At 51.5% G+C, this 25,834-nt stretch overlaps 10 protein-coding genes across 10 annotated transcripts; 3 read left to right on the top strand and 7 right to left on the bottom strand.

The window, feature by feature from the left end:
• Window positions 1–3,085: 3,085 nt before the first annotated feature.
• PFLUO_LOCUS1688 (uncharacterized protein) lies at window positions 3,086–3,964 on the bottom strand (the record flags this gene model as incomplete). The annotated part of the gene is made up of 3 exons (XM_073778750.1): window positions 3,086–3,115; window positions 3,175–3,337; window positions 3,396–3,964. 3 exons carry the CDS (start codon window positions 3,962–3,964, stop codon window positions 3,086–3,088), a joined length of 762 nt encoding a protein of 253 aa, XP_073635774.1.
• Window positions 3,965–4,553: 589 nt separating this feature from the next.
• PFLUO_LOCUS1689 (uncharacterized protein) lies at window positions 4,554–6,537 on the top strand (the record flags this gene model as incomplete). The annotated part of the gene is made up of 3 exons (XM_073778751.1): window positions 4,554–4,868; window positions 4,945–6,395; window positions 6,459–6,537. The coding sequence occupies 3 exons, from the start codon at window positions 4,554–4,556 to the stop codon at window positions 6,535–6,537; spliced, it is 1,845 nt and encodes a 614-aa protein (XP_073635775.1).
• A 1,339-nt stretch (window positions 6,538–7,876) lies between these two features.
• Window positions 7,877–9,078, top strand: PFLUO_LOCUS1690 (uncharacterized protein; the record flags this gene model as incomplete). The annotated part of the gene is made up of 3 exons (XM_073778752.1): window positions 7,877–7,953; window positions 8,021–8,123; window positions 8,191–9,078. The coding sequence occupies 3 exons, from the start codon at window positions 7,877–7,879 to the stop codon at window positions 9,076–9,078; spliced, it is 1,068 nt and encodes a 355-aa protein (XP_073635776.1).
• A 400-nt stretch (window positions 9,079–9,478) lies between these two features.
• Window positions 9,479–11,383, bottom strand: PFLUO_LOCUS1691 (uncharacterized protein; the record flags this gene model as incomplete). Its single annotated transcript, XM_073778753.1, has 5 exons — window positions 9,479–9,815; window positions 9,865–10,005; window positions 10,063–10,246; window positions 10,307–10,361; window positions 10,424–11,383. 5 exons carry the CDS (start codon window positions 11,381–11,383, stop codon window positions 9,479–9,481), a joined length of 1,677 nt encoding a protein of 558 aa, XP_073635777.1.
• Window positions 11,384–11,885: 502 nt separating this feature from the next.
• On the bottom strand, window positions 11,886–12,782 carry PFLUO_LOCUS1692 (uncharacterized protein; the record flags this gene model as incomplete). The annotated part of the gene is made up of 1 exon (XM_073778754.1): window positions 11,886–12,782. One exon carries the CDS (start codon window positions 12,780–12,782, stop codon window positions 11,886–11,888), a length of 897 nt encoding a protein of 298 aa, XP_073635778.1.
• A 632-nt stretch (window positions 12,783–13,414) lies between these two features.
• On the bottom strand, window positions 13,415–15,030 carry PFLUO_LOCUS1693 (uncharacterized protein; the record flags this gene model as incomplete). Its single annotated transcript, XM_073778756.1, has 2 exons — window positions 13,415–14,530; window positions 14,596–15,030. The coding sequence occupies 2 exons, from the start codon at window positions 15,028–15,030 to the stop codon at window positions 13,415–13,417; spliced, it is 1,551 nt and encodes a 516-aa protein (XP_073635779.1).
• Window positions 15,031–15,817: 787 nt separating this feature from the next.
• PFLUO_LOCUS1694 (uncharacterized protein) lies at window positions 15,818–17,594 on the bottom strand (the record flags this gene model as incomplete). Its single annotated transcript, XM_073778757.1, has 2 exons — window positions 15,818–16,872; window positions 16,931–17,594. The coding sequence occupies 2 exons, from the start codon at window positions 17,592–17,594 to the stop codon at window positions 15,818–15,820; spliced, it is 1,719 nt and encodes a 572-aa protein (XP_073635780.1).
• A 1,906-nt stretch (window positions 17,595–19,500) lies between these two features.
• Window positions 19,501–20,373, bottom strand: PFLUO_LOCUS1695 (uncharacterized protein; the record flags this gene model as incomplete). The annotated part of the gene is made up of 1 exon (XM_073778758.1): window positions 19,501–20,373. The coding sequence occupies one exon, from the start codon at window positions 20,371–20,373 to the stop codon at window positions 19,501–19,503; it is 873 nt and encodes a 290-aa protein (XP_073635781.1).
• Window positions 20,374–21,421: 1,048 nt separating this feature from the next.
• Window positions 21,422–22,928, top strand: PFLUO_LOCUS1696 (uncharacterized protein; the record flags this gene model as incomplete). The annotated part of the gene is made up of 3 exons (XM_073778759.1): window positions 21,422–21,566; window positions 21,621–21,832; window positions 21,909–22,928. The coding sequence occupies 3 exons, from the start codon at window positions 21,422–21,424 to the stop codon at window positions 22,926–22,928; spliced, it is 1,377 nt and encodes a 458-aa protein (XP_073635782.1).
• Window positions 22,929–23,452: 524 nt separating this feature from the next.
• On the bottom strand, window positions 23,453–25,555 carry PFLUO_LOCUS1697 (uncharacterized protein; the record flags this gene model as incomplete). Its single annotated transcript, XM_073778760.1, has 1 exon — window positions 23,453–25,555. The coding sequence occupies one exon, from the start codon at window positions 25,553–25,555 to the stop codon at window positions 23,453–23,455; it is 2,103 nt and encodes a 700-aa protein (XP_073635783.1).
• Window positions 25,556–25,834: the final 279 nt, after the last annotated feature.

Here is a 25,834-nt window from a genome sequence, read left to right on the forward strand (position 1 = left end):
TCATCCAAACTCGACGTCTGAAACTCGGTCTCTTCAAAATTTCCCAGTATGTGTTTTCGAGGGTGGTATCCACTTCTATTTGCTTTTGTATTTGATAGAACTCTCGCTTCCCGTATTCATCGGTTGGATCTCGAATTGAATCTGCATGTGTTTTCCGTATGATTTCCCATGCCTCATTTTTGCGACCTTTTGCAATGAGGAATCGTGGAGACTCTGGGACCCAATATATTCCGCAAAGAACCAAAAATGGCCATGCCATGGACAGGCCCATAGATCCTCGCCAGTTATCGCTGACTGGAGCGAAGTAGAAGCCTAGACCGGCATATGTCGCGACAGTATACCCAGCCATCATGGAGACGGCATGGATATCCACAATGACACCCCGAATTTGGGGTGGTGCGAGCTCGGCTATCCACACAGGAACAGTCGATAGAATCATAAATGAACTTTCAGAATCCAACATCTCGAGTTCAGTATGTGGACATGAAATAATTTTTTGGAAATATCCTTACCCAATGCCGCTGACGAAACGAAAGCAGATGAACATGGCTGGATTAACAGATCCCGTCATAATGGCACCCGCAATGAGAACTAGAATATTGCCCAGCGTTGTTGCGAGCTTTCGTCCCCATCTATTGGACACCCAGCCAGCTATGAAAGCGCCGAAAACTCCCCCAGCATAATAAAGACCGTTTATAGCACCAATTAACGAATCCGAATCGGATGCTGTGTTGAGACCCATTGTCTCAAAAAAAGACGGCTGGGTAAGCGTAGTGGCGATGATTGCCCCAGCATACCCATATGCAAATGAACTCGTAGTAATCATCACACTTGTTGCTGCGGCATATCGATTGACCCGTGGAGCCGCGTGAGGCTGAGTGCCATGAACACTCTCCATGGTATAATGGAACTCAAGTTAAACTGAATAGTGAGCAGTGTAACATTGACCAATTTAAGGATTTATATTAGTCTGGAAATTACAGCTTATATACTTGTCTGTTAGACACAACTTAGTATTTCCACAGGCTTTGGAGTATATCAGCTACCAGCTCCCCCCATATTTGACATCTAGAATGCGGGGTTAGCTTTTACAAACGCTATCTTACTAGCCCGGGGGGGGGGGGGGGGGGGGAGGGATTTAGTGCTGATTCCAATCCCTCGAAATTAGGAAGTTGTGCCCGGGTGTGCGGCTCGGAATCGGAAGTCGAACATTATAATTAAAATCAAAGTGGGATTGACCGATTTAGCCCGCAGGAAAAAAAAAAAAAGCCGAGAGTCGGATTGTTTCCGATGCATGAATTTTCTTTGCCGTATGTTCTTTCGGCAATATTTTCGATATGTCTTGCTTGTTCTCCAATATAGCCTGCTTTGACTTGCTTGTTACATTTTATATTCCGAGTTAGTGATGGATAGTTTTTCTCGAAATAAAAATCTGTCTCATTCCCGAAAGCCTTAAGGGATTTTTAATACTTGCTGAACTTTTTGCCTAGCAAATTAACTCTAATTCGACAACATGGTCTTTGATGTTCTTCCAGCTCCAGTCGATATCCAGACTCTGCAAAAGAGATGTGAGATCCTTGATCAACTTGAAAACCGACTTGCGAGTCAGCCCCAGTGGCATGAATGCGAGTCAGCGGCCGAATATCGCAAAATGCGCCGAGAAGGCCACAATGGATTCATAGCTACTGTTCTGAACCCCAATGCAAGGATTACTCATGCGTCTGCAAGAGATGGACATGAAATTGAATTGCGGATCATTCATCCAACCCAGGGACAAAGCAAAGGCGTCTGGCTACATTTTCACGCTGGTAAGTGTAAAGCTCTGTGTGATGATATTTCTCCCCAAAACAATGACCATGAAATATGCTTACCTCTGTCCAATGGGCTCAAGGGGGTTTTGTTATTGGAAGTAATGCATCTTATGACCCTTATTTGACTGTTCTCGCCGATCGTTTGTCTCTTACTATGGTATCTGTTGAGTACCGCTTGGCCCCAGAGCACAAATTCCCTCGGCAACTACACGACTGTGTAGATGCAGCAATATTCGCATTGTCTTCAGATGGTGAAAAAGATCTGGGGGCACCGTTGAAAGTCCTAGGCGGAGAATCTGCGGGAGGCTGGCTCGCAGTCTCAACGGCACTAGCTTTACGCAGAGACTTTGACATCGATGTCCAATCTACAATGAAAGCAATTGTTGCGGGATATGGTATCTATGATCTTAGCTATACACCCTCACTTCTGGAACACAAGCGCAATCTCGTCTTGAGTAAAGAGGGAATGATGGGGTATGTTGAGGCAGCATTCGAAGATGTGCCCATTGAGAATAGAAAACAACCGCTTGTCTCCCCTTTATATGAAAATCTGCAGGAAATGCCACCGGCATTGTTTCTCAGTGGCGATATTGAGCCGTTGGTGGATGACAGTATCTTCATGGCTGCCAGATGGCAAAGAGCAGGCAATTTTGCAGATTTGAAAATCGTTAGCGGGGCTTGCCATGCCTTTACAATAATTCAGATGGGAGATGCGACAACAGAGGGCTTGGACTATATCGTCAAATTCTTGGAACCGCGCCTATCCTAATAAGAAGGATTGATTCGAGACACTTCCTGGAGACGAGCGTGCCATATGTCAAACATCAGCTTAGCAACAAGGATTCTACATTTGCACTTGTTTTTTCTCAAATAAAGAAAAGTTTCAAAGTAAATACGGGGCATTTAAGGAAACAAGTGTATCTATCTTGGCGTTTAATCTGATACTCGGGCTATCCGCACGCATCGTTTCTGTTCTTTCTCTCTTCCTTCTCTTGAAAATGACTTGATTACAAGTCACTAGTCTGAAAAAGTTATCTTAAATATTGAAAATAATAGATAAGACTACACAAGGCAAGTTTGACGCCGAGAGTCTTAATTTTAGCAGATATGGATTCGGTACATAGGACAATACATCTTCGGAATCATGTTTTCTGATTTAATCACTTGGTCTCATCTTTACTTTCGTTATTCAAGAAACACTTAATCTATTCACAAGATACATGATGATATGAACTCTTCGGGAAAAGATGCTGGGGGTTTTCATTGAGCGCAAATCACTGGAAACCAGCATCTGCATTGATAACCTACATAAGAGTATGTCAGCATAAGCACGAGCAGAACGATAAAAAATGTATCTTCTTACACTGGCAGTGATATAGCTAGACACGTCACTAAGCAGGAATAAAATACACCTGGCGATTTCCTCTGGCTGAGCCATGCGTTTCAAAGCGGTCCTGGAGACAAGTCTTTCCTGAACCATCTCGGCGGGTCCAAGATCTTTTGCAAGTGGAGTATCAACAAGACCTCTGTCAGAAATTTGTAAATTAGATGAATGATGATCGAACACGTATGGGAAAAACTTACGGCGCCACTGCATTTACCCGGATGTTCTTAGGCCCTGCTTCCTGAGCGGCCGATTTGGTCAAGGAGATCACACCCCACTTAGCTGCTCCATATGGGGCATTCCATGGCGATCCTCGCTGGCCAGCAATACTAGAAATATTTACGATGCTCCCATTATTGCTGAGGTATCGTAGCTCCGACCCGAGACTGTTCTTGATGCCTGTCAAGTTCGTTGCCATCATCGCATCCCAATCTTGATCGGTAATGGTATCAAGGGAATATGCTTTCCCAGTGAAACCCTGGGTTCCAATCCACCCAGCAAGGTTAGCTGCCCCATCGATTTTTCCAAATTTTTCTTTCACTGCTTTTACAGCAGCTTCTACTCCCGCCGAGTCAGCGACATTGACTTCAAAGCCAATTGCCTCACCACCAATTTTTTTGATCTCATCGAGCACAGATTGCGGATGGTGAAGGTCAAGTAAGCCAAGATTCGCTCCCTGTTCGGCGAGCATAAGAGACGTTGCTCGCCCTTGCCCGGACGCCGCGCCGGTGATGACGAACGTCTTGCCCTTGAGATCACTGTAGGACATTTTGTTCCTAATTGGATGAGGATAAATTGGATAAAAACTTAGAGATGTTGAAGTGATATGTTGCCAAAGATTTTACTAGTGAGATCAGAAAGACTACCAATATTTATATGTGTTGCAGTGAGTCCTGCAGTAGAAAACAGACTAAGATCGCCTCTCTTGATTCCGAACATGAGAATAACTGAACCGGCTATTTTCGATCAGCTGTCGGCAAGCGGAGAAGGAACTGAACTTTTCCTAGGATTTGAATCCACCTTTGTCAAGTGTATAGCTATCTGTTCCGAAGCTCGGAACATTTTGTAGACCATCGGCGTTCCGCGGCATACCGTGTGCTACGGTAATTGAAACCGAAAGCAATTCCTCCCCGAATTACTTACCGACTTATTGGGTGTTGCAGTACAATCTGGTGTAAATTATAGACTCCTGTTCGGTTTAATTCGTGCGCCAATCGACCTCCGCTGAGATGTAGGTTCCTCCATCATAAAGCATATATCTAGTGGACCAATTTCCAGAGTAGAATATCACGACCAAACAGAAGTTTTGAAAGTTTTAATTATACTCACTTCTTGGCCTGTTGACATTATCTTTAATAATGCCAGCTATCGACGTTATTAATGGCGGAGGAGATGCCGCTTCCTTGAAGCCTATTGAAGCCACCGAGGCATACAGAGGCAAATATCCAATTGCGTATGAGCGTTCTAAGCTTCCATTTGATACTCCAAGACCCTTGAAAGTTATTGCCGTTGGTGCTGGTGTCAGTGGATTGTCGCTGGCACATGTGGTCGAAAGTGGGCAGCTTAAAAACGTGGACCTCCAAATTTTCGAAAAGAACGCAGGACTAGGAGGAACTTGGTTTGAAAATCGATACCCAGGATGCGCATGCGATATCCCATCTCATAATTATCTGGTGAGTCTCGCGTAAATTTATCATTTTTGTATTGTTTATCTTATTTGGGGACTAATTCAGTTGGGATTTACTTTAGTTTACCTGGGCACCAAATCCGAAGTGGTCATCCTTCTATGTCTCGGCACCAGAAATTCTGCAATACCTCGAGGACGTGGCCAATCGATTTGGACTGAGGAAATACATTCAACCGTGCCGAAAAGTGACTGGGGCGCGTTGGGATGAAGGAAAACAGAAATGGCTAGTGACTAGCAAACAAACCGACGGTCGCCGTATTGTTGTATCGGCTAAGGGTGATGGAGAGTCTGGCGAGGACATTGTCGAGGAGTGTGACGTTTTTATCAACGCCAGCGGCTTAATGAACAACTGGAAGTGGCCCGACTTGCCCGGCCGTGAAGAGTATCAAGGTATTCTGGCTCACAGCGCAAACTATGACCCTCAGCTGGACCTTCAGGGTAAGAAGGTCGCTGTCATCGGCAACGGAAGTAGTGGCATTCAGGTCACAGCAGCTGTACAAAAGGTTGCTGGTCATGTTTCGGCTTACATTCGATCGCCTACCTGGATCACGGCTAATTTGGGCTCCCGCTTTATTGGGCAAGGAGTTCCAAATCTCACATACGACGACGAACAGCAAAAGGAGTGGGCTGAGAAGCCAGAGGAATACTTGAAACTCCGAAAGGAAATTGAGCAGGAACTCAACTTTCGTTTCCCTCTTTTTGTTCGAGGCACTCAATTCCAGCAGATGGCTAAGAATTTTACTACTAAAGACATGCGTGCAAAACTCGAAAAAAAGGCTGAGCTGGCAGATGTTCTCATACCTTCTTTTGCGCTTGGTTGTCGCAGACCAACACCAGGCTCGGGCTATCTCAATGCCCTATGCGCGGACAACTGCGAGGTAGTATGGGGAGAAATTGATTCATTCACAAAAACCGGATTAAAGTCCAAAGATGGTAAAGAGCGTGACTTTGATGTCATAATTGCTGCCACAGGATTTGATTTCTCTTTTGTACCGCGGTGGCCGATCATTGGTGAAAATGGTGTCAATCTCCAAGAGGCCTGGAGCAAGAACCCTGCTTGTTATCTTTCCGTGCTGGCGCAGGACATGCCCAACTATTTTGTGTACATGGGACCTGGATGTCCTGTTGGGCATGGAAGCATGATTACATCGATCGAGCGCATTACACTCTACATTGCGGACTTGATCAGAAAACTACAGACCGAAAACTACCATTCTTTCCGGCTTCGAGAAGGAAAAGCAGCGTCGTATCAGTTCCAGATGTTAACTTGGTTGGAGAAGACCGTCTGGGGTGATGCGTGCCAGAGTTCATTCAAAAATGGGCAGAAAGATGGAGGGTTGCACGCGTTCCATCCAGGCTCACGGCTGCATTTCTTTGAGCTGCTTCGGCGCCACAGATACGAGGATATGGATTGGAAGAGCCGATGCGATGACCCAAAGCTTGACTTTGCGTGGTTCAACAATGGATTTTTGGCCCATGAGCTTTCATCAGAGGCTGAACAGGTGGATCCGACGTAAGTGACTTGCCTTTATGATTATTCGTGTATAGAAGACAGCGCTAACTTTTTGCTTAATAGTTGGTATCTTAATCAAGACAGCAAGGCCCTTTCGAGATTCGTTAACGGGGCTGATACGTCGGAGGCTGTTCCCGAGTAAGGAGGCAGATCAATCATCACGCAGCGTGGCAGACAGTTCTTGGAATAGTTTTGGAATGCAAATTTGGATTTTTTTTAAGAAGGAAAAAAATATTATCAATATATTAGTGCGTAGCCGACAAACCTATTCAGGTCTGATTCTAAAGGATATACATTACGGTCTCCAGGCTTTCGGGTTATTACCCAAATTAGCTTCCCAACCTCAGTCCCTAAGAAGATATAAATACGCAACATTTCAAATCAAGAATTAGCCTACAAAGTATCAAAGATGTCTCTAAGGCAGAAGGTGCAATAATACGGACTAAGAACTTTGGTTGGAATTCAATGCTAGCGCCGTAGATCCTATCCCTCAGCGGTTTCGGTTTCAGTTTCGGTAATATCGAAACCTTTGATTTCCGAAGCAAGAGGGGGCGGGGGAAAAGTTCCGTGTTAGTGTACCCGTGCATAAACCTAGCACAAAATGGGAATGGCTAAAGTTATAGCTTTGTCATTGACATGAGTCTGTATCGTTCACACCCCTCCTTGGACAATTGCGGCAATTGATTAGGACCGAACACCTGAAGACCGAGCATCCCATAGCCACCCTGTGCGTGGCAACAAAGCCCACAAGCCCCGATTCCGAGCGAGTAAACGCTAATACTTCTGTCATTTCGGCTAGCATGGAATTCTCATTTCGACCAATTTGAAGTATAATATACGATACCAGATCTCAGAGCGCAACTTTATCGGAATCATCCCAAAAGATATCAATATTAACAGGACCAAAGTCTCGGTTTCCAGCTGCAAAGACATGTCGCTTGCACTTCTGTCGGTTTCTCTCTTCAAAGCGTACTGGGTCCACTTCTGTTTGACCTTGATCACTGCAAAACTCATCCACAACCGATTCGGAAAAGGCTTATCACACATTCCTGGGCCATTACTCGCATCCTTCAGTGATATTTGGCTATTGGTTCATTATGTTCGGCGGCAAGGTCTCAAAGAACGCGACCTACACCTCAAATATAATTCCTCGCTAGTCCGTGTGGGCCCTAACACAGTCTCCGTGTCCGACCCCGAGGCGCTTAGGACAATATATGGATGGAAGCCAGTTTTGCAAAAGGTAATCCTTTTTCAGATATTGCGCAATAAATGAGGCTGACTTTTCGATTTCGCAGAGTCGACTCTACATCTCCCAATACGTCACGGCAAACGATGGATCGATTCTAGATAATGTATCATCCACTCGGGACGAAAAGAAGCATAGTGCATTGAGACGAGCTGTTGCCAATGCTTATGCCCTCGGGACTTTGATTGAGTTTGAGCCACTGGTGGATTCAACTTCTTTGTGCTTCTTCCAACAGATGGAGCAGCGATTTGCTGTAACTGGGATTGAATGCCCACTCTCACAGTGGGTGCAGATGTACGCCTTCGATATCATGTAAGTGTTTTATCCCTAAAGGAACTCTATAAGATTCTAAAGACACATCATGCTGACTCTGGTACAGTGGCGAACTCACTTTCAGTAAACGGTTTGGTTTTCTCGAACAGGGAAAAGATCTTGAGAATATGATGCACCATACTGGGAAGGCCATGGACTATATTGGCATAGTAAGTTTATAACTTTTTGTCTAGGTCTTTTATTTAGACTCTGTTGTTGACTGCAATTTCCGTTCAGATGGGACAATTGCCAACCCTCGATGAATATGTGAGACTTAAGGGATTTGGGCATATCCTTCGAAAGATCCGCCCAACAGGACCATTGATGAGATTCACGGCAAGACAAATCAGTAACTATGCATCGAGAAATGATGATTCTCGCCCCGACTTCCTCACAAGATTTGTCAAGGCTCGTGAGAAATATCCAGAGCTCATGACCGATCAACGGTTAGCAACATATACGAATACCAATATCAGCGCAGGCTCCGATACTACGGCAATCGCCCTTAGAGAAATTCTCTATAGGACTTTGACACACCCGCAATGCTTGGAAAAGGTGTTGGGTGAAATTCGCTCAATCCTCCAAGCGCGAAAAGCCTCAACTAACAGCGAGAAAAACATGGATAAGCCAATAACTTGGATTGAGAGCCAAGAAATGCACTATTTTCAAGCAGTGGTCAAAGAGTCTCTCCGAATACATCCTGGCTTAGGGCAAATTATCCCTCGTGATGTCCCCAAGGGTGGTCTTACCATCTGTGGCCAGTACCTTCCTGAGGGGACGGTAGTTGGTTGCAACGCCTGGACAGTTCATAGAGATCGCAATTTGTATGGAAGCAATGTGGACGAATTTGTTCCTGAGAGGTGGTTGGAATCCGAGGAGGAGCATATCCGGAAGATGGAGAACGCTAATTTCGCTTTCGGAGCGGGGCCACGGGTTTGTCTGGGGAAGAACATCGCCTTGCTGGAAATTTGCAAATTCGTGCCCGAGTTTTTCAGACGATTTGACATTAAACTCGTGGATCCAAAGAGATATAAGCTGCTACCGGGCTGGCTGGTGTTGCAACAGGGACTGGACGCCAAACTGACATTGAGAGATCCAACACTGCTTATGAAAGATGTGGAATAATCACACGTACTGTCGAAACTTGACCAGGCAAATGACTATAAAGATTACTATTCTCGTGCACTTACCCTGCAAATTCAGTTGACTATACCAAAGATCGTTTCATGGTAGCAATTACTTTTTTTCGTCCTCATTTATTAGTCCTACATGCTCAGGGTAGATGATAAACATGCACAATTGAGATTTAAAGCTGTTCTATATAGACTTATCTAGTTAGGTACTACTTGGCTGGTTCAATTACCTCCGTGGAATAATTCCATGTTAGTCTATGTTTGTCTCAAATAGACACACAATTGGTGAACACTCCCGCGGAATAATGTTGCGTCTGTTTTTAACTCACTTAACATAGCTTTTTTGACACAAATGCACTTTGTAAATATATAACGCTGTCTAAAAAATACTTTCATAGTTTGGCCACCGGCATTCGGACTTCAAGCTGTGGGTTGCCCTTATATTCTTTCAACACCTTCTTTAGCACCTTGCCGGTGGGATTCCTGGGCAATGCGTCAATTGTAACCACTCCTCCTCTCAATTTCTTGTAGTTAGAGACTTTAGTTGAAACAAAATCCGAGATATCCTTCGCAATCTCTTGAGGGTTACCTTGAGCATTTTCCAATACCACAAACGCTCGAGGAATCTCCGTATCTTCTTCGGAGCTCCAGGCACCGATTACAGCGGCCTCTTGTACCAAGGGATACTGAATGATAACGTTCTCCAACTCAGATGGCGAAACCTGAAATCTGCAGTGTTGTCAGAATGTTTGAAAGTCAGTGTGTCTGAGCAGCGTACCCTTTGTACTTGATCATTTCTTTCAAACGATCATAGATGTACAGGTATCCCTTCTCGTCCATGTATCCCAAGTCTCCGGTGCGGAGCCATCCATCTTCCAACATGGCTTTTGCTGTCTCTTCTGGGTTATCTTTGTAGCCCCTGTTCAAACAGTCAGAATGGTAACTAATTCTTTATTGTAGAGTAGGCCGAACTCACATCATAACATTTGGCGCTCTGCAGGCAATTTCACCAGGCCCTCGTGCCCCGACATCTTTACCATCCAGATCCAAGAATCGGATCTCGCTGTTTGCAATTACAGTGCCAGAGGCAGAGAGTGGCAGCCCTCTATCGCGCACTCCACTCTGGACACATGGTCCAGACAGCTCAGTGCATCCATATGCTGCGAGCATACTATTAGTATCCAAGCGCTCGTCATAATCGAAAAAAAACTTCCACTTACTCTGACACAAGACGACTCCTGGGAAAACCTTGCTGAGTTTTGCTGCCGTTTCTTCCTAAAACAGACGGACCGAGTTTAGTTGACTTAGTTCGACAATGTCAATCAATTCTCACATACATGTAATGGTGCAGCAGAGCAACTAAAATACTCCAAGGACGGATACTCATATCGACGCACAACAGGGTTCTCGGCTAACATCCTCGCGATGGAAGGCACGACTCTTGCGAGTGTGGCTTTCCTGTCCTTGAGCAGACGACAATAGAGCTCCAGGTCAAACCGAGGCATCAGACAGACATATGCGCCCAGCCACAGTCCCATAGTGAAGCAGACGTATAGCGCATAGACATGCGATAAGGGCGGAAAAAATATCTCTCGTTGACTTCCGCGCCAGTTCTGCGGGTTGTCCTCTCGGAGCTGGAAGCAGGCGGCGATGAGGTTGTAGTGCGAGAGCATGACCGCTTTTGGCATGCCGGTTGTTCCACTGGAAAGGAGGATCGCTGCGCAGGCTTTCTTGGGATCGAAGGTTTGGGGTCGGATAGGATTCCGCAGCTCGGGTTCTTCGTCGATGGAGGGCGAGTAGTTGATTGGGAAGGGCGCCCATTTCGCGCCGTTTGTTTCTCCTATCGTGAATGTCTTGAATGTGTTGGAGTTTTGGCAGTGGTCTGAGTTCTTCATGATAAGAGGGATTTTCTCGTAGAGAGTCTTGTCAATCACTAGACATTTCGGCTTGACGAGATCGATCGCCCGAGATAGCTCATCAGGATGGAGACTGTTGTTGATTGGGCTCACAATGCCACCGATCCACCAGACGGCATGAGCAGTCAGAATGTACTCGATGGAGCTGGACCCAGAAATCGACACGGTATCTCCTGGCTGGAACGATAGGTCGTGACGCAGACTATAAGCCGTTCGACGAATCTGGCGATGAAATGATCCATAGGTCGCGGTTCTCCCCGTTAGGGCCTCTTCGTAGATGATTTTATCGGGAGGCGTGTTTGCAACATTGTGTTGCATCAACTGTGATATGGATATGCTGTCCGGGATGTTGGTCCATGTTTTAGAGCGGTGGATCGACATGTCGATGGATGGTCTTGAAGAATGTAAAGGGTTATCTATGGTTCGTCGAAAGCATCATCACAGGTATACCTGTTAATAAATTAATTTTGAATTGCGACTCAAGGATCTTTGATTTGGAGCCGACCCAGAGGATCGTTTACCGAAAATTCCATAAGTGGAGTGGAATTCGGAATATTGTCTGCTATTCCCAGCATTTAATTCCGGGGCGGCAGCATTCAGCTTCGGCTATTTCTTTTCGCCTTCTGACTACACCTTACTCTGTAACTACCTTGATTGGACTCGACACTGGAGTGAGAATCCTCAATAATCTTTTTGTGTTTATCCACAGGGCGTACTTGCTTTTGTATAATTCTGTGGCCGAAGTGCTCCAACCTTAAGTAAACTACTCTGCTAATCTTCAAAAATGCCCTGGAACTCAAATATCATTCATCATCAAAAAAAGACGTATTATCATAGCACAAATTCTCTCAGAATGCAAATAAAAAACTATACCGCAAACTAATCATCCAAAAACTAAAGCCCTAACTTCAATACTCTCCCTAGGCCTAGCATCCTCAGGAGTCCTCGGATCCCAAAACGCAGTATGCGGCACCCACTGCGCGATATTCCGATCCTTTAGACCCGCCGAGTCAGAGCATTTCAGCAGCAACCTCTCATCACCCGTCATACCCGACCAGTACAACCACTTCTGGGCCGGATTATACTTCACGCTCATGGTCTCGCCAGTCCGATTCGGATACCGATGCTCAACGGGGACAAGATCGTCCCCGTTGATAGAAGCCGCCGAGGCAAAGCCCAGCGGGGCGGATTGCACGGGAAGATCGTGCTCGTCGAGCGGGCGCCAGACGTTTATGATGCGGTACCGGCCAGCTAAAAGCGCCGCGGCTTCTTCTTCGTCGCTGATATGCAGCTTGACGCGGTCCGCGGCCGCGCGGGAGGTCTGGTCGACATGCGCGCGAGTGACCGGCTGGCGCGCGGCGCCCGGTCTCGCGCGGCGGATGGTATGATCGAAGAGGACGACCTTGTGGACGCCCGGCAGGTGTGATTTAAGGAGGGATTCCACTTCCGGGTAGTAGATTTCGCGGACAGAGGTGTCCGAGTCGAAGGTGGAGTATGTTGCTGCGCTGGGGATGTGCTGGAGTGCTGCAACGGAGTCCTTGTCGAGATTGTAGGATGTCTCGGAGCCGCGAATATCGTTGAGGGACACGTCGTGCTCAACTTCGGAGTAGTTGCGCGGGGGCTGGCCTGCTGGTGGGGTTTCGACGTAGTTGAACGGCGCGGAATTGTCGGCTGGAGGGGCGTAGAAGGTGATCGTGGCGGAAGTTGGTCCGCGGGGGATGTAGGAGGGTGAGCTTGTGGAGAGGGAAGTGGTGGTGGTGCCAGTAGTTGTGGTCGCCATTCTGGAGAGTATGTATATATTGAGTGTGTTTATATGTGGTTTATGGATTGAGTGTGTTCAAGGGTGGCTTATGGATGCGAAGAAGGATCGCGTGCTTAAATATCTCTCCCTCCAGTCCTAAGTTCCAAGTCTGCCAGCCGGGTCAATTAGTGAGCAGCGTCGCATCATCCGGCATTTGTCATCTCGCCGTGAGGAGATGAGGACTGGTTGGTCCATTCAGACGCCGAGCGTGCGATCACACCATTTGACTCCGGATCTTCAGTCCAACGGCAACGCGGCAATCATGCTTACCAAGCATTGGTGTCGTCATGATTAAGTAGTATACCAGTCTACCTGTTCCCCGGATCTTTTTACAACGGGACAGATGGATAAGATAAAAGTAATCAGAACATGCTCCAATGGCCAAGAACTAATGGCGCCAGCTAATTACAGCCCAGCAGAAATACATCCACGCTGGGCGAGGGAATAAACAACCAATTCCGCCATCCTCCAAACGCCGTCTCCCCGAGAAGAAAAACAAAACGAAACAAAAAAACCATACACCGAGTAGAAGTAAACACAGTAGCTACAGTCAGCGCCCACACTAAGCATACATGCATCTGTATGCCGAATAAACAGAAAGACGCAGGGCGCTAGTGGTTTTTGGTCCGTTTGCTGCTGCGCTCGCGCTCCATCACTACCGACGGCAACATCTCGAGGTTCTGAGTCCCCCGCGAGGGATACAGCTGCACGCCCATCGTGGGGCCAAAGTCCGGGTGCAGCATATTGAAGCGGTTGGCGCTGGGTGCGTGGCCATTGGGAGGCTGCGAAGGCGGGGGCGCAACGACCAGCTCGAGCAGGCTCGAATCGATCCAGCCGGCGGGTTTGGTGTGTACCCGGTCCATACGCGAGCAGTCGTCGTCGACCTCCTCGGTCATCAGCGAAGTCAGCGGTGGGGCGTTGCCGGTTGGCCGGGCGTGGTAGTTGGACATCATCTGGTACGGCAGGCTGGGCCGGGTAGCGGGCTTGTCTGCCAGCTCGGCCAGAGCGCTGAGGGCGCTGTGGGCGGCGGTTCCACGCGTAGACCGGGTGGCATGGAAGTTGTGACTCGCGGTGCGGATCATATCCGTCGCACTCGGAGTGCCATTGTCTTCGTGGCCGGTCCCATCACCCGCGCCAGAGGTCTCCTCGGCATCGGTATTGTTGCCATTGGTAGCAGCGCCCGACCCGTGCTCTCCGCGCTTGGATGTAGAAAAAAAGTGGACCGTCGCGACATGGGCCTGGTTGGCGTGCGCGCTGAGTTCCTTGTCCGTGAAGAGCGAGTTCATGCTGTAGGCTGGGGCCGTCTGTTGCTGCGAAATATCGGTCTTGGAGCGCTCTGCTGGTGTGGCTCCGCCCGCGTCCCGCGCGGGCGACCCAGTCTCTTCTTCCGGTCCCTTGCGCTTCCGCTTGTTCAGCTCCGAGATGGCATTGCCCAGCTCGTCCAGTTCAACGCGGTGCCGTGTATGTCGCGTCTTGCGGTTGCTGTGGAGTCCACCGGGACTGGCCGGGTTGGTGATGCTGAACTGGTTCGGGTGCAGCAGCAGTGCATTGGTGTCAGCGATATCGAGTTGCTCTTTTTCGCGCATCAAACGAGCCCGTTTGCCGGATATGTTCTGCATCAGTCGTTCGCGCAGAGTCGAGGAAAGCTGGTTGAATTCATCTTTGGCAAAATGCACGCGGAAATCGTATTCGTGGCGGTATCGGTCGAGATAATTTTGGTAGCGGTTCTAAAAGACAGAGGGAGAATTGTCAGCGAGCGAGTTCCACAAGCCACGATCAAAAAAAGACATACCATAGCGTCCGTCAATTCCGAATCCTTCGTCTCCTTGACGCGATTCACCTCCTGCACGAATTTGGAGTACCACGTCCCGGACAGACTAGCCATCTCCTTAGCAAACTTGCCGCCACCAACCGTCTCCTCAATCAACTGCGCGATATCATCCGCCGAGTCCGGCAGAGGGCCAGTCTGGTACGGGTCTGCATTATTGATGAGCGTCATGTCGCACTGCAGAGCATGGAGCTGCTGGCGGAATTGCGTGTCGCGGTTCTGGCTAAACGAGGCTGTCAGGTCCTGCAGACGTTCCTGCAAGGCAGAGCGTCGCTTGTCCCGTTTTGATTGAGGACCCGAGGCTCCTCCAGTAGGACTTGGGGAGCGGCCTCGCGAGTATAGGCCGCCATGGTAGGAAGGCCCTCCGCCTGGGGATGGGGGGCCGGGTGAGTATGCCATGGGGATTGGAAGATTGAGGATGTGCAGAGCGGTATAATGTAGATGCAGAGTAGGTCAAGAGTGGGAGGAAGCTCACTCCTGTACTAACACATCAAGATGAGAGTCAGGGACAGGTAAGAGTACAGAGTTGATTGAGGCGGAATCGACACGGCGAAAAGCAGTGGGTGCCCGAAACGGTTTAGACTCGGGTACATGTTTCTCCGAGGTATAGGGCGATCATCAGTTCTGCAGTACTAAGCTGAGATCACAACTAATTAACTAACAGTCAGGAGAAATGTAATAATAATAACGAGGGAGACCTTTTGGACAGTCTACTGTTTGTCTTGAAATGAGTTGTTGGTCTCGATCATGCGTTGCCGCGCAATTGACCGGAACTCAAAATATCCGGTCGTGTCTAAATGCTCCTGAGGCCTTCCGCAAGCACAGCCCAGTGATTACATACTTCAAGTTGCGTAAAAAATATTTATATGATTCATGCATATATTTATAACAATCATCAAGACAGAGAGATTCATCAATCACTGCCAAATCATCACCACTATCCTGGGTATTCATACTCCTTTCTTCCAACAGACGAGAGAAAAGCTAACAACCGGAAGAAAAAAGCAAAAGAGCAAACATGATATAGCCACCCGAGAAAGAGCAAAAACCCACACGGGGACACTGTGCGTGCGTCCCATGCCATCTTTTGCCGCTGGGGACTAGTAGACTAAAAAACGATATAGTTGTGAAAGGGAGGGGGTGGACGAAGTGAATAAGTGTAAAAGAGCCTGGGGGTCTTCTGCTCTTAATGGGTTCGACGGATGACAAAGACGCCCAGCTCGACTCCATCGCGAGGCTCGTTGTCCTCGCCATAGGGTCTTCGTCGGATGCCGTCGAAGATCTCGCTGAGAAGCATGGATGACGTGACCTGTTGGTCGGTCATATGGTTGCCGGACCCGCCGGCGGTCATGGCCTTGCTGATCGGGGCTCGGCGGCCGTTTTGCCAATACAGGCTGAGCACCTCCTTCATGCGGACTTTTTCTTGGTGGATGAACCACTCTGCCCAAAGGCTGCGGTCGAGCTCAGCGCTGCCGCGGCCTGCATCGGCCACTTGGAACTGCGAGGAGGGCGAGCTCAGGGCTTCGCATAGTGCGACAATGTTCGCTTTCATCGTGGCAAAATCGTCCATCTGGGACACTGTCGAGAGCTTGCCCAGGTAGCGGCCCACGTCGGCTGATAGCTCGTTTACCACGACCAGCTGGCGGAGGAGCGGGTCAAGGATGGGGCCGAGGTACTGCGACTTGAAAGTAGATGCGCCCTTCTTGGTTGGATAGACGAAGAGCAACGAGCCGCCGTTCGGCGACAGCTCGCTGAGTCGGTCCACGAGGAAGGATGGGCGGGTTGGGCAGAACAGATCCCGGTACTCCTGCGCCGACGGTGGAGGGAGATATCTCTCCAAAACCGAGATGTGAACGCTGTGTGGCGGCACAATCGGCATGGGAGCGTGCGAGAGTTGCCGTTGCAGGGGCCCTCGGGAATCATGATAGGCCCCTACTACTGCTGCACTAGAGAACACTGTGGCGTTGAAGTAATCGTCGGGAGAAGCAGAAGAGCGTGGGGTGCTAGGTGGTGAGTGTGGTAGATTGGAAAGGCTGAATTGCTCGGGGACGGCGTGGGTGACGTTGATATAAGGTGAATGGCCTGGTTGAAGGTGGTTGTGCACAGACTGGACGATGGAGCAGAACAGACTGTCAGTTTTTGGCAGGGATACCGACTGGTCCGATGTCCGCGGATATGGAAGTGTCTGTGAAACGACCTTCACAGCCTCGCCTCGAGGGTTGGAGACACCTAGTGATGAGACTAAAACGAGGTTGGTTAGAATCTAGCTAGTGCATGTTTCATCTGCTAAGACACTCACCAGTCGCATTGATGCCGTGATCCAGCCACGACCCAACGTCCTGCTGGCAATCCATTGCATCATGCGGGCCCGGGCTACCTCCAGAGCTGGAGGAGGTGTGAGAGAGCTGATCCGATGGGCTGCTGAGGCCATCTGAGGGTCCAACTGCAGGGGAGTTCCCTGCACTCGGGCCTTCATCAACCATGGGCATGGCACCCTGGTCTTGCTGGATGGGTGTATCGAACAGCAAACTTTTCGACAGCGGATTCCACGCTACGGGGGCGTCGTCATCCGGTGGTGTCAACGGCAGTGTGGTGGGATAGTCCGACTGGACCGATGAGGGTCGAGAACGACCTTCCCACGACGAGGAAGGGTGTCCAGACACGGTTCTCGGTCCGCGGGAAATGGTGGTGGACAGACGAAGGCGGGAATCAGAAGACCGAGGTCGAGACTCAGCCCGGAACGGTGAGCCTGGAGAGCCTGCACGGTGCTGCTCCCAGGAAGGGAAGTGTACGGCACCGCTGCCTTTGGACAGGAAGCGGGAGACGGGCGAGGGTTTGGTTCGGAATGACCCTTGCGAGGCCCGCCGGCGCAGCTTGGTGGGACTACCGCCGCGGATGTCACCGAGATTGGGTTGTCCGAAGCTGGGGTTGAGGTTCACGGAAGTGGGTGATGGGGAGGTCATGACCCGGTCGTCTGAGAGGGAAGCAACAGGCCACCACGATCCATTGCACTGCGAAGGATTCATCCAGTCTCGCTGGTCGGTTGGATGGAGGGGAACGACAGAGGACATAAGACCGACGGCCGGTCGCGACCAGATCGTGAGCGAATGGGTGGATTCAAGGGAGTTGGTCGAAGGTGGCGTATAGTCTGAGGCGAGAGTAGGCGACCGAGGAAGAGTTCGAGGAGGGGAGAGTGAGTTGAGGGAGATGGAGGGGAGAAACCAGCAGTGGAAAAAAGGAAGGAGAAGAAACCAGGATGATGCCAGGAAGAAAAGAAGGGAAAAGCAAGACTGGAAATTGACGGATGGAAGGAGGGTGCAGAGCGAGTACCGGGTACTTGGCATTACTATGGGCGCGCTGGGGACCGACGAGGTACCCAGTACCGGCTGGATCCAGACCCAGCGGGCGGAGGGTGTTCTAGACCGAGCAGCGAGGGTCATGGAGTCATCGGTCATTACATTCACTATTGCTCTGGCTCGGCTGGTCTTGATCGCGATCAGGATAATTGTGCTTCTGGTGATAATTCGAAGCGATCTGATTGGTATTCTCCTCCTCATTCTCGCCCTTATGCTCTGGTCTGTGTGGGTTTGTGTTGTTGCGCGGCCAAAAATGTGCTCGTCTAGAAGCGCCCGTTGGCCGGCCAGACCCACGCTGGGGCGATCATTTCAGGCTCGCCCGTGCATCGAGTTGATGAATCGGGTGATTTACCTGAGGCCACAAAACTTGGATTCACGATCAATCTGATTCTTTCTATTGTGGATCACCCATAGATTGAATTCAGTGTTAGGGCTGCCATGACCTCGGTACCGAAGGAGGGAGGTACCTCTCTCACACTGGCAGCCACCACCACCGCCCAAGTACCCTGTACCTGTCCGCTTCCGGTGGTCCCGCCTGCGGAGGAAGTACTGGACTTTGATCGATTCATCATCCTCGTCGCCACCGTGGGGAGGGGGAGGGGGGGCAAGCCATGACGATACCTACAAACCTACAAACCGGCTGACGGGGGCCGTCTGAGTTACTCCTCACGGCCAAGCCTGCAAGGTCTTCCAGAAATAGAAGGGGGCCAGCCACGATCAATCTACTGCCTGTCAGATTCTTCTCTTCCCGCTGCGCGATCGGATGGCTCCGTCAGCCCGCGCGGGGTTCGTCTAGTAGCGTAGGGGAACGGACGACGAGGAAAAGGAAAAAAGAACGTTGGGCCATCCTCCAATTTCCAACGGTGGTCCCGATCCGGTTCTGCATCCAGACCATCTTGGATGGCTCCACCGCGCGTCTCAGATAAGAAACGGGGTCGCCTCGTGGCGAATTCCGGCTATTCTACGCACAATGCAGCATTCGCTAGTATAATGTATACCTCTTTCGATTGTAGGGCTTTTAATTAAGATTGAGAGCAAACATGGAACATTCCGGAGCCGCGAATTAGAGCGTGCTTGGTATGACAGGAATGACTTGTGCTTTGGTCCGGCCCCGCAACATTCCGGGCCAGTCGAAAAGGACCCGGAAGCGCACAATGCGTCCCTTCGTCCGCGGTTCGGAGCTCATGGCATCGTCACTGAGGGGGTTGCGATTGGGGCGGGACCGGTCCCGCTGAGAAGAGGTGGATATCCGTCTTGGAGCAGGTTGGATGGATGCGGGCATCCGTCCAATGGGGATGCGTTTACCCCCATCGGGAAGCGGGATGGAGCTTTTCTGAGGTGCCATTCTTCGCTCAGAAAATCGCTGGTCCTTTCGGTGTCGGATCCGAGAATATCGTCCGACAGTAGGGTCGTCGCGGGAGTTATTCGGGGTGCTCCTGACGGGACTCGGTAGATGGTTGTAGAATGATGATTAGCTGCGGCTTGTTCATGCCACAGTCGGTGCGGTCGCCTTTCACGAAGTCAAGGAGCGCCGCCGGGACTGGGTAGTCGTGTTGCTCAACGACGGCCGGAGCTGGGCATCGCGGGAGCAGTTCCATGCCAGGGACGATCGGTAGCGCTGCTCCTCGCGGGTCAGGCGAACTTGTTTTCGGGTGAAGCTCGATGGCTTCAACGCAATGGTGCAAGTGGAGGTGTTGACCCGGTCGTAGCCTGACAGAGGCGCCCTGGCCAGCGACGGGGGTGGACGCGTCGGACCGTCAAAGGACGTGCGGAGCTCATGGCACTGGCGCACGAGTTCCTGCACGCCCTCCGTCAGACCCGCTGCACGATGTTCAATGTCGGGCCAGAAGGCGTCGCCCCAGAAGGGATCTTCGCGTACGGCCGTCTCCAGGGCCTCGAGCCAGCAGTCAAAGCCCGTGCCGGGGCCGGCCAACTGCGCGGCGACGGCCACAAACCGTATGGTCGGTTCGGAGTGGAGCACGTGCAGCACGATACACGCCGGGCAGCGCGAGGTGCGATACCAGTCTCCTTCCTCGGTCAAGATGCAGTGCAGCCAGGCGAACGCACTGCGGGCCTCCCCGCGGAAAGCCCGTTCGGGCTCGGCGCCCTTTTGACTGGGGAGGGCACGCGCGGCGACGCGGGTGGCCTGGTGGTCGATCAGGAAGAGGGGGACGAGCAAGGTGTGGATGATGTCGCGGTGCAGGCGGAATGCGTCTTGGTCGTCGGCGGCGCACTCGTGTTGGTGCACGGAGCAGAAACTCGGCCCTTCCATGCCACAGGCCCGACGGTGCAGCTGGTCACGCATGGCCTGGAACGCCTCATTGCGCTCCAACTCGAGCAGGTCGTGGGGCGAGATGCGAAACGGGGAGGTGCGTAAGTCGGACATGTCGTCGAGGCAATGATCAGATCATGTCGGAATAAGGTTCATTCGAGAGGTCTGCCCACACGGCTGGGGAGAAGGTCCAAATATATGGAGAGCAGCATTTCCGGATGCGGCGAACATACTTATATCGGGTTCCCCCTGTGCGGAAACGTCATGGGAGCGTGCAGATCGCAATGGATTGGGCCCCACTGCTGACGAACACACTGCAACGCTGGCCGCTGAGTGGCGGGCAGCCGCGGAATTGTGGGAATGAGTGGAGGCTTGGCCGAGTCTGGAACGACCAGAACCGGGATTCTTTTGATAATGGAAAACCCCGGTGCGTCCAAGTACAGACGAGGGACATCTACACGCTTGTTCAGCGCACTCTCCTAGGTATCTCCAGTTGACCGGTCCTGAGACATCCGGTCTGCCACCGTGCCCCCGTGGGATCTGGCCCCGTGGCAAGCGATGGTGGCCGGGGGCCAACGTGGCAATCGGATAAGAGATCATCGGGCTCAGGTGCCCAACCAAACATTATCGTGAAGCGCTGCAGATCGGCCATCCAGAACGTTTCCAGGGTTTTCAGGGGCACCCGACGGCCGGCCAGTGATAGGCAATTGGGTCAAGTCGCCTCTGGGGAGTGTTTCATGGAGTTGCATGATCGGTGCCCCTTGTCCAGTATCAATCACTATCCTCGTAGAGGACTCGGTACTGGGTTGGGTTTCGGCAGATTCCGTCCAGCTGGAGAAGCACAGAGGCACCCCCAAAAGTCAACGGGCTCGGCCTGTCACTCTCTGTACGCTAGCGCCCGTGCTATGGCCCTTGCCAAGCAAGAAGTCTCAACCGTCGGTCACGCCTGCTCCATATTAACCATCCAATCTTGATTCTTTCTCTCCTTTCCTTTCCTCTCCTTTCCATCCGCTCGTTCCTGCTTCGTAGTTGTGTTTGTTTGTTTGCCTCTCTCCTGCCACTCGTTTTTCTTCTTGTCTCTCTCTCGCTCTCTACAATTGCACCATCCGGGTCACCAACAAACTATTCTCTGCAGACTTACTTTCCAGTCACCATTCGTGCGATGCGGTCTTCATCCGCCCTCTTGGCAGCCCCGCTGTCGCTCCTTCTCGGGGCGCTGCAGACGGTGGCGGTGGGCGCTGTCCCGACCATCTCAGCGGTCGGGTCCAAGTTCTTCTATGAGGACGGCACGCAGTACTATCTGAAAGGTACCGCTCCACAGGACCCATGATGGTTGCGCGACAACGGCTAACGGTGGCCAGGCCTTGCATATCAACTTACCCCTCAAGACCCTCTGATCGACACGGCCCAATGCAAGCGCGATATCGCGCTGATGTCGGAGCTGGGGGCCAATGCCATTCGGGTGTACCATGTTGACCCGACTGGCGACCACCAGGGCTGCATGTCGGCTTTTGCCGATGCGGGCATCTATCTGTTTGTGGATCTCGACACCTTTGACACGCAGATTGAACAGGTCGGTTTTTTCTTTGGGGCGCCCCGCCAATTATTATTTTTTTTCTTTGCCAGTGGAGAGCTAACGATCACGCCAGACGGACCCGCACTGGAACCAGACCCAGTTTGATCGATTCCAACAGGTGCTCGACGAGTTCGTCCAATACGACAACACCGCCGGCGTCTTCGTCGGCAATGAGGTCTTGACGACTTCCGCCGGCTCTGTCGCTGCGCCTTACGTGTTGGCTGCCGCCCGCGATGTCAAGGCCTACCGGGATCAGAAGGGATACCGCGAAATCCCTGTCGGTTACTCCGCCGCCGATATTCCTACCCTGCGGCCCATGCTCCAGAACTACCTGGCGTGCGGACAGAATGCCTCGGACCGGCTGGATTTCTACTCCTTAAACGCGTACGAATGGTGCGGCGAATCCAGCTACACCGTGTCGGGCTACGACATGTTGGAGAAGAACGCCACGGGCTACCCGATCCCCATCTTCTTCTCGGAGACCGGCTGCATTGTCCCTCCGCCGCGCACATTCGATGACCAATCGGCCATCTTTGGTCCCTCGATGGAAGACACCTGGTCTGGCGCCATCATCTACGAGTGGATCGAGGAAACCAACGACTACGGCTTGATCAGCTATGGCCCGCCGGATCTGAACGCCCCGGCCACCAATACTCTGGTTGTAGATGGCTACACCCGCCAGGGTACCCCGACGCCGATCTTGCCGGATTTCACCAACCTGAAGTCCCAGTGGGCGACTCTGAAGCCGACGGGCGTCGCTCTCTCGGACTACCGTGCCGCTGTCTCCTCGATCAGTTCCCTCGAGTGCCCGGCTTTTACCAACGGCGCCTGGGAAGTCGAGCCCAGCGCGCAGCTGCCGACTCTGGGACAGACGTACGAGAAGGGTGCTGCCAACGCGCAAGCAACCGGTTCGGGTGGCAGTGGTGGCAGTGGTGGCAGTGGTGCCAGTACGACCACTGCTACTGGGGCCAGCGCCACAAAGACGAACGCGGCCAGCGCACTGGTGATCCGTGGGGCCCCCGAGATGGACCGTATGGTTTATCTTTCCATTGCCTTCTCCAGCCTCGTGGGCTTCGCAGCCTTCTGGCTATGAGTGACGAAGTGTTTTATTCCATGTTTCTTTTTGGGGGGGGGGGGGGGGGGGGGGGCTATGACGAGGAGGTCTTGTATCAATATGCATCCTTGGAATTACAGGATAGATACCAAGTTTGACTGACTACCTAGACGGCGATTCCTTGGTTCTGTGTTCTGGCAACATGACTGAGCTGGGTTTTGTCACGAAGCGTACACGAATTTGCTTCACGATCATGTATTATCCACCACATTCTCTTCTTCGGGCTGTACAATATACATATTTTCATTCAGTCAACTGCTGGGCTTTTGAAGGTCATTGTACAATCGAATCGTCTCTTCGGAACTAAACGAGTAGCCCATGAATAGGTACGGGTTCACAAGCTAATATAGAACAGTGGCTGATGGATCATAAATCATGCCATTTAACTGCCAACCCCGGGCGACTTTCTCTCACTAACCCATTCCTCGCGGCAGCGCAGCTTGCCTATTGCGAAACAAGGTCGTTACTCAGATCCTCCCATAAGTCCTGCAGGCCCTGGTGGGTTATCCAACTAGAAGCCGGTCCTGTTTCACAAACGACGAAGAGCTAGCCGGGTCGTCACTGAGATTTGCATCGCTGCCACACAAATCATCCGAGAACCCAAAATCAAATCCTGACATGGGGGAAGGGAGAGCCGATATACCATTGACGTGGGCAGTATTGTGTTTCTCAATATCGTTCCCTTTGTCCGGATGGCTGTTTTCCACCTTTCTCTTCTTCTGCGCCACAGACCCAGCCACTGACACACAATGCACAGAGACACCATTTGCCCCATCCGCAGCAGGGATCCGGCTGATATCAGCCGCGAAATACTTCCGCACTTGTCTCGCGCTCGGCCGCATCTCCGGCTCGGATTGCAGCATCGACCGAACAACGGAGAGCATGCCAGGCACCGCCCAGAAGACATCGTCGCTGGCTCGTTTGCGACGGCAACGCTTTTTGGCATCGCCTTCCAGCAACGAAATCCACGACTGGATCTGCACGGCATTGCGCGATAGATGGAAGGACGCGTCGGCGTTGCCCCCGCCCCGGCCGGCGGACCGGTTGCGGGCGCTGCGGTGGGAGGCGAATGATGAGAGAGATTTTTTACAGAGATGGGTGAGGATGTCGAGGGTTATGGCCGCGAGGGAGAAGACGTCCGATGGGAGGGGGGATGTTTGCTGGGACGTCCAGGTGCTGAGGACGGGGTTGGTGGAATGTCTTGCGGGAGCGAAAGAGGACATTATGGATGAAGATGAAGATGAAGAAGAGGGCGAGGAGGAGGAGTTTGATGGAGTCATGGACGCAATTGATAGACGGGGTTGGGGCCTCTGCATCAGACTGGGGCTGCGGTGCTGTCGTAGTCCCTCGGTGGTAGCGTTCATGCCTGAGTATGTTGAAGACGAGGAGGAAGACGTGGAGGGTGCAAAGGAGGACCGCGATGATGAGACAGGCAACCCTACGTGGATAGCAGTTCCCTTGGAGGCGGCGGAGTCCGGCCGTGGGAGGTCCGGCGAAGATGGAGGGCTTTCGTTCAGCGATGCCAAGGTAGATTTCGTCGACCGCTTCCGTCGCGCTGTTCGGCTTCCAGATGGGAGCACCGTGCGAGCTGGGGTGGTAGACGGCGGCTGGACCCGGGCGGTAGCTCGCACCCAGCGCTCTGGAGGAGAGTAGTTGTATGACTCCAGCTCGTGGGCGCGAGGTGGTTCGAGAAGTGAGTCGAGGGCCTGGAATTGACCGAGGCTGATCTGGAACATAGGGTCGACCAGGATATTTGAAGGGTAGATGGCACCATGAGGTTGGCCATGAGCGTGCAGCCAGGCCAATGCTGATCCCAAGCAGTGCGGCCAGGTAATCAGGATCTCTCGGCGGCGCTCTTTCGGTAGTTTTTTGAAGGATTGTGGCTCGTCGGTCAAGAAACTGTGCAGCGTGCGCTCTGCCGTTGCGCCAGTGAAGAGCGTGCAGATTGTGCGGTCGACGGAATATGAAGCATATACGGAAGTGATATGCTCATGCGCCAGCCGCTGCAATGATCGAATTTCCTGCAGCACCTCCTCTGGCTTGAAGAAGTGCGGTTCGACACCGAGCTGGACTTCTGACCGGAGAAGTTCACGACATACTGAGCCGGCCAGCACAATATTGTCGACTTCAGCATCACGGCCTTGCATCCCGGCACTGTTTCCACCACGCATCACCTCCACAGGGACGCTTTCTTGCTCCGTGTATGTTACATGCTCGCCCTCGGCAATACCGCGGACTAGGAATCGCCATTGAGCCCGCAGAAATTTGGCATTCAGCGTAGAACCTCCTCCGTCGGACGAGAGACGGAGGAGATGAACTTGATCTCCTGCAATAGGCAGATTGTCATCATCGAGAGACTCGTCAACCAGCGTGAAGATCCGTTCCGGAACCCCGATATCGCTGAGAATCAAAAAGAGACGTGCTGCCTTGAGGAGAATCCAATCCAAATATGTATCGCTGGTCAGGCCCTCTGCCCAGGGCGGGAGATCCAACAGTCTCGGGTGGTTTACTGCAGGGAGGATACTGGTCACGTATTTGGCATCCAAGGTCGATTTGATTCTCTCCTCGGGCCACCATAGAGAACTTGGTTCATGCCGTGCAGCCATGATGTGAGCATTGTTGACAATTGACAAGAGAATCAAGAGAATGTTGGGACATCGCAAAACCAGGAGAGGGAGGCTGATATACAGTGGCGAGAGGTGAGATATGGGGTGTGTGGACACGACTATCAGGGCGGACAGTGCGGTAATTAATCCGTTTTGCTTATTTACTCTGGGCAACACCTACTGGCTGGCATAATGCTTATCTCGATCACCTCCCTGGGGAAAGTGACCTGTTCCGCCAGTTGGGCCGGCCGGGGAATCATCAGCAACCGGGGGTAGATG

Source organism: Penicillium psychrofluorescens, assembly GCF_964197705.1.
Source record: "Penicillium psychrofluorescens genome assembly, chromosome: 1".
NCBI classification, from domain to species: Eukaryota; Fungi; Ascomycota; class Eurotiomycetes; order Eurotiales; family Aspergillaceae; genus Penicillium; species Penicillium psychrofluorescens.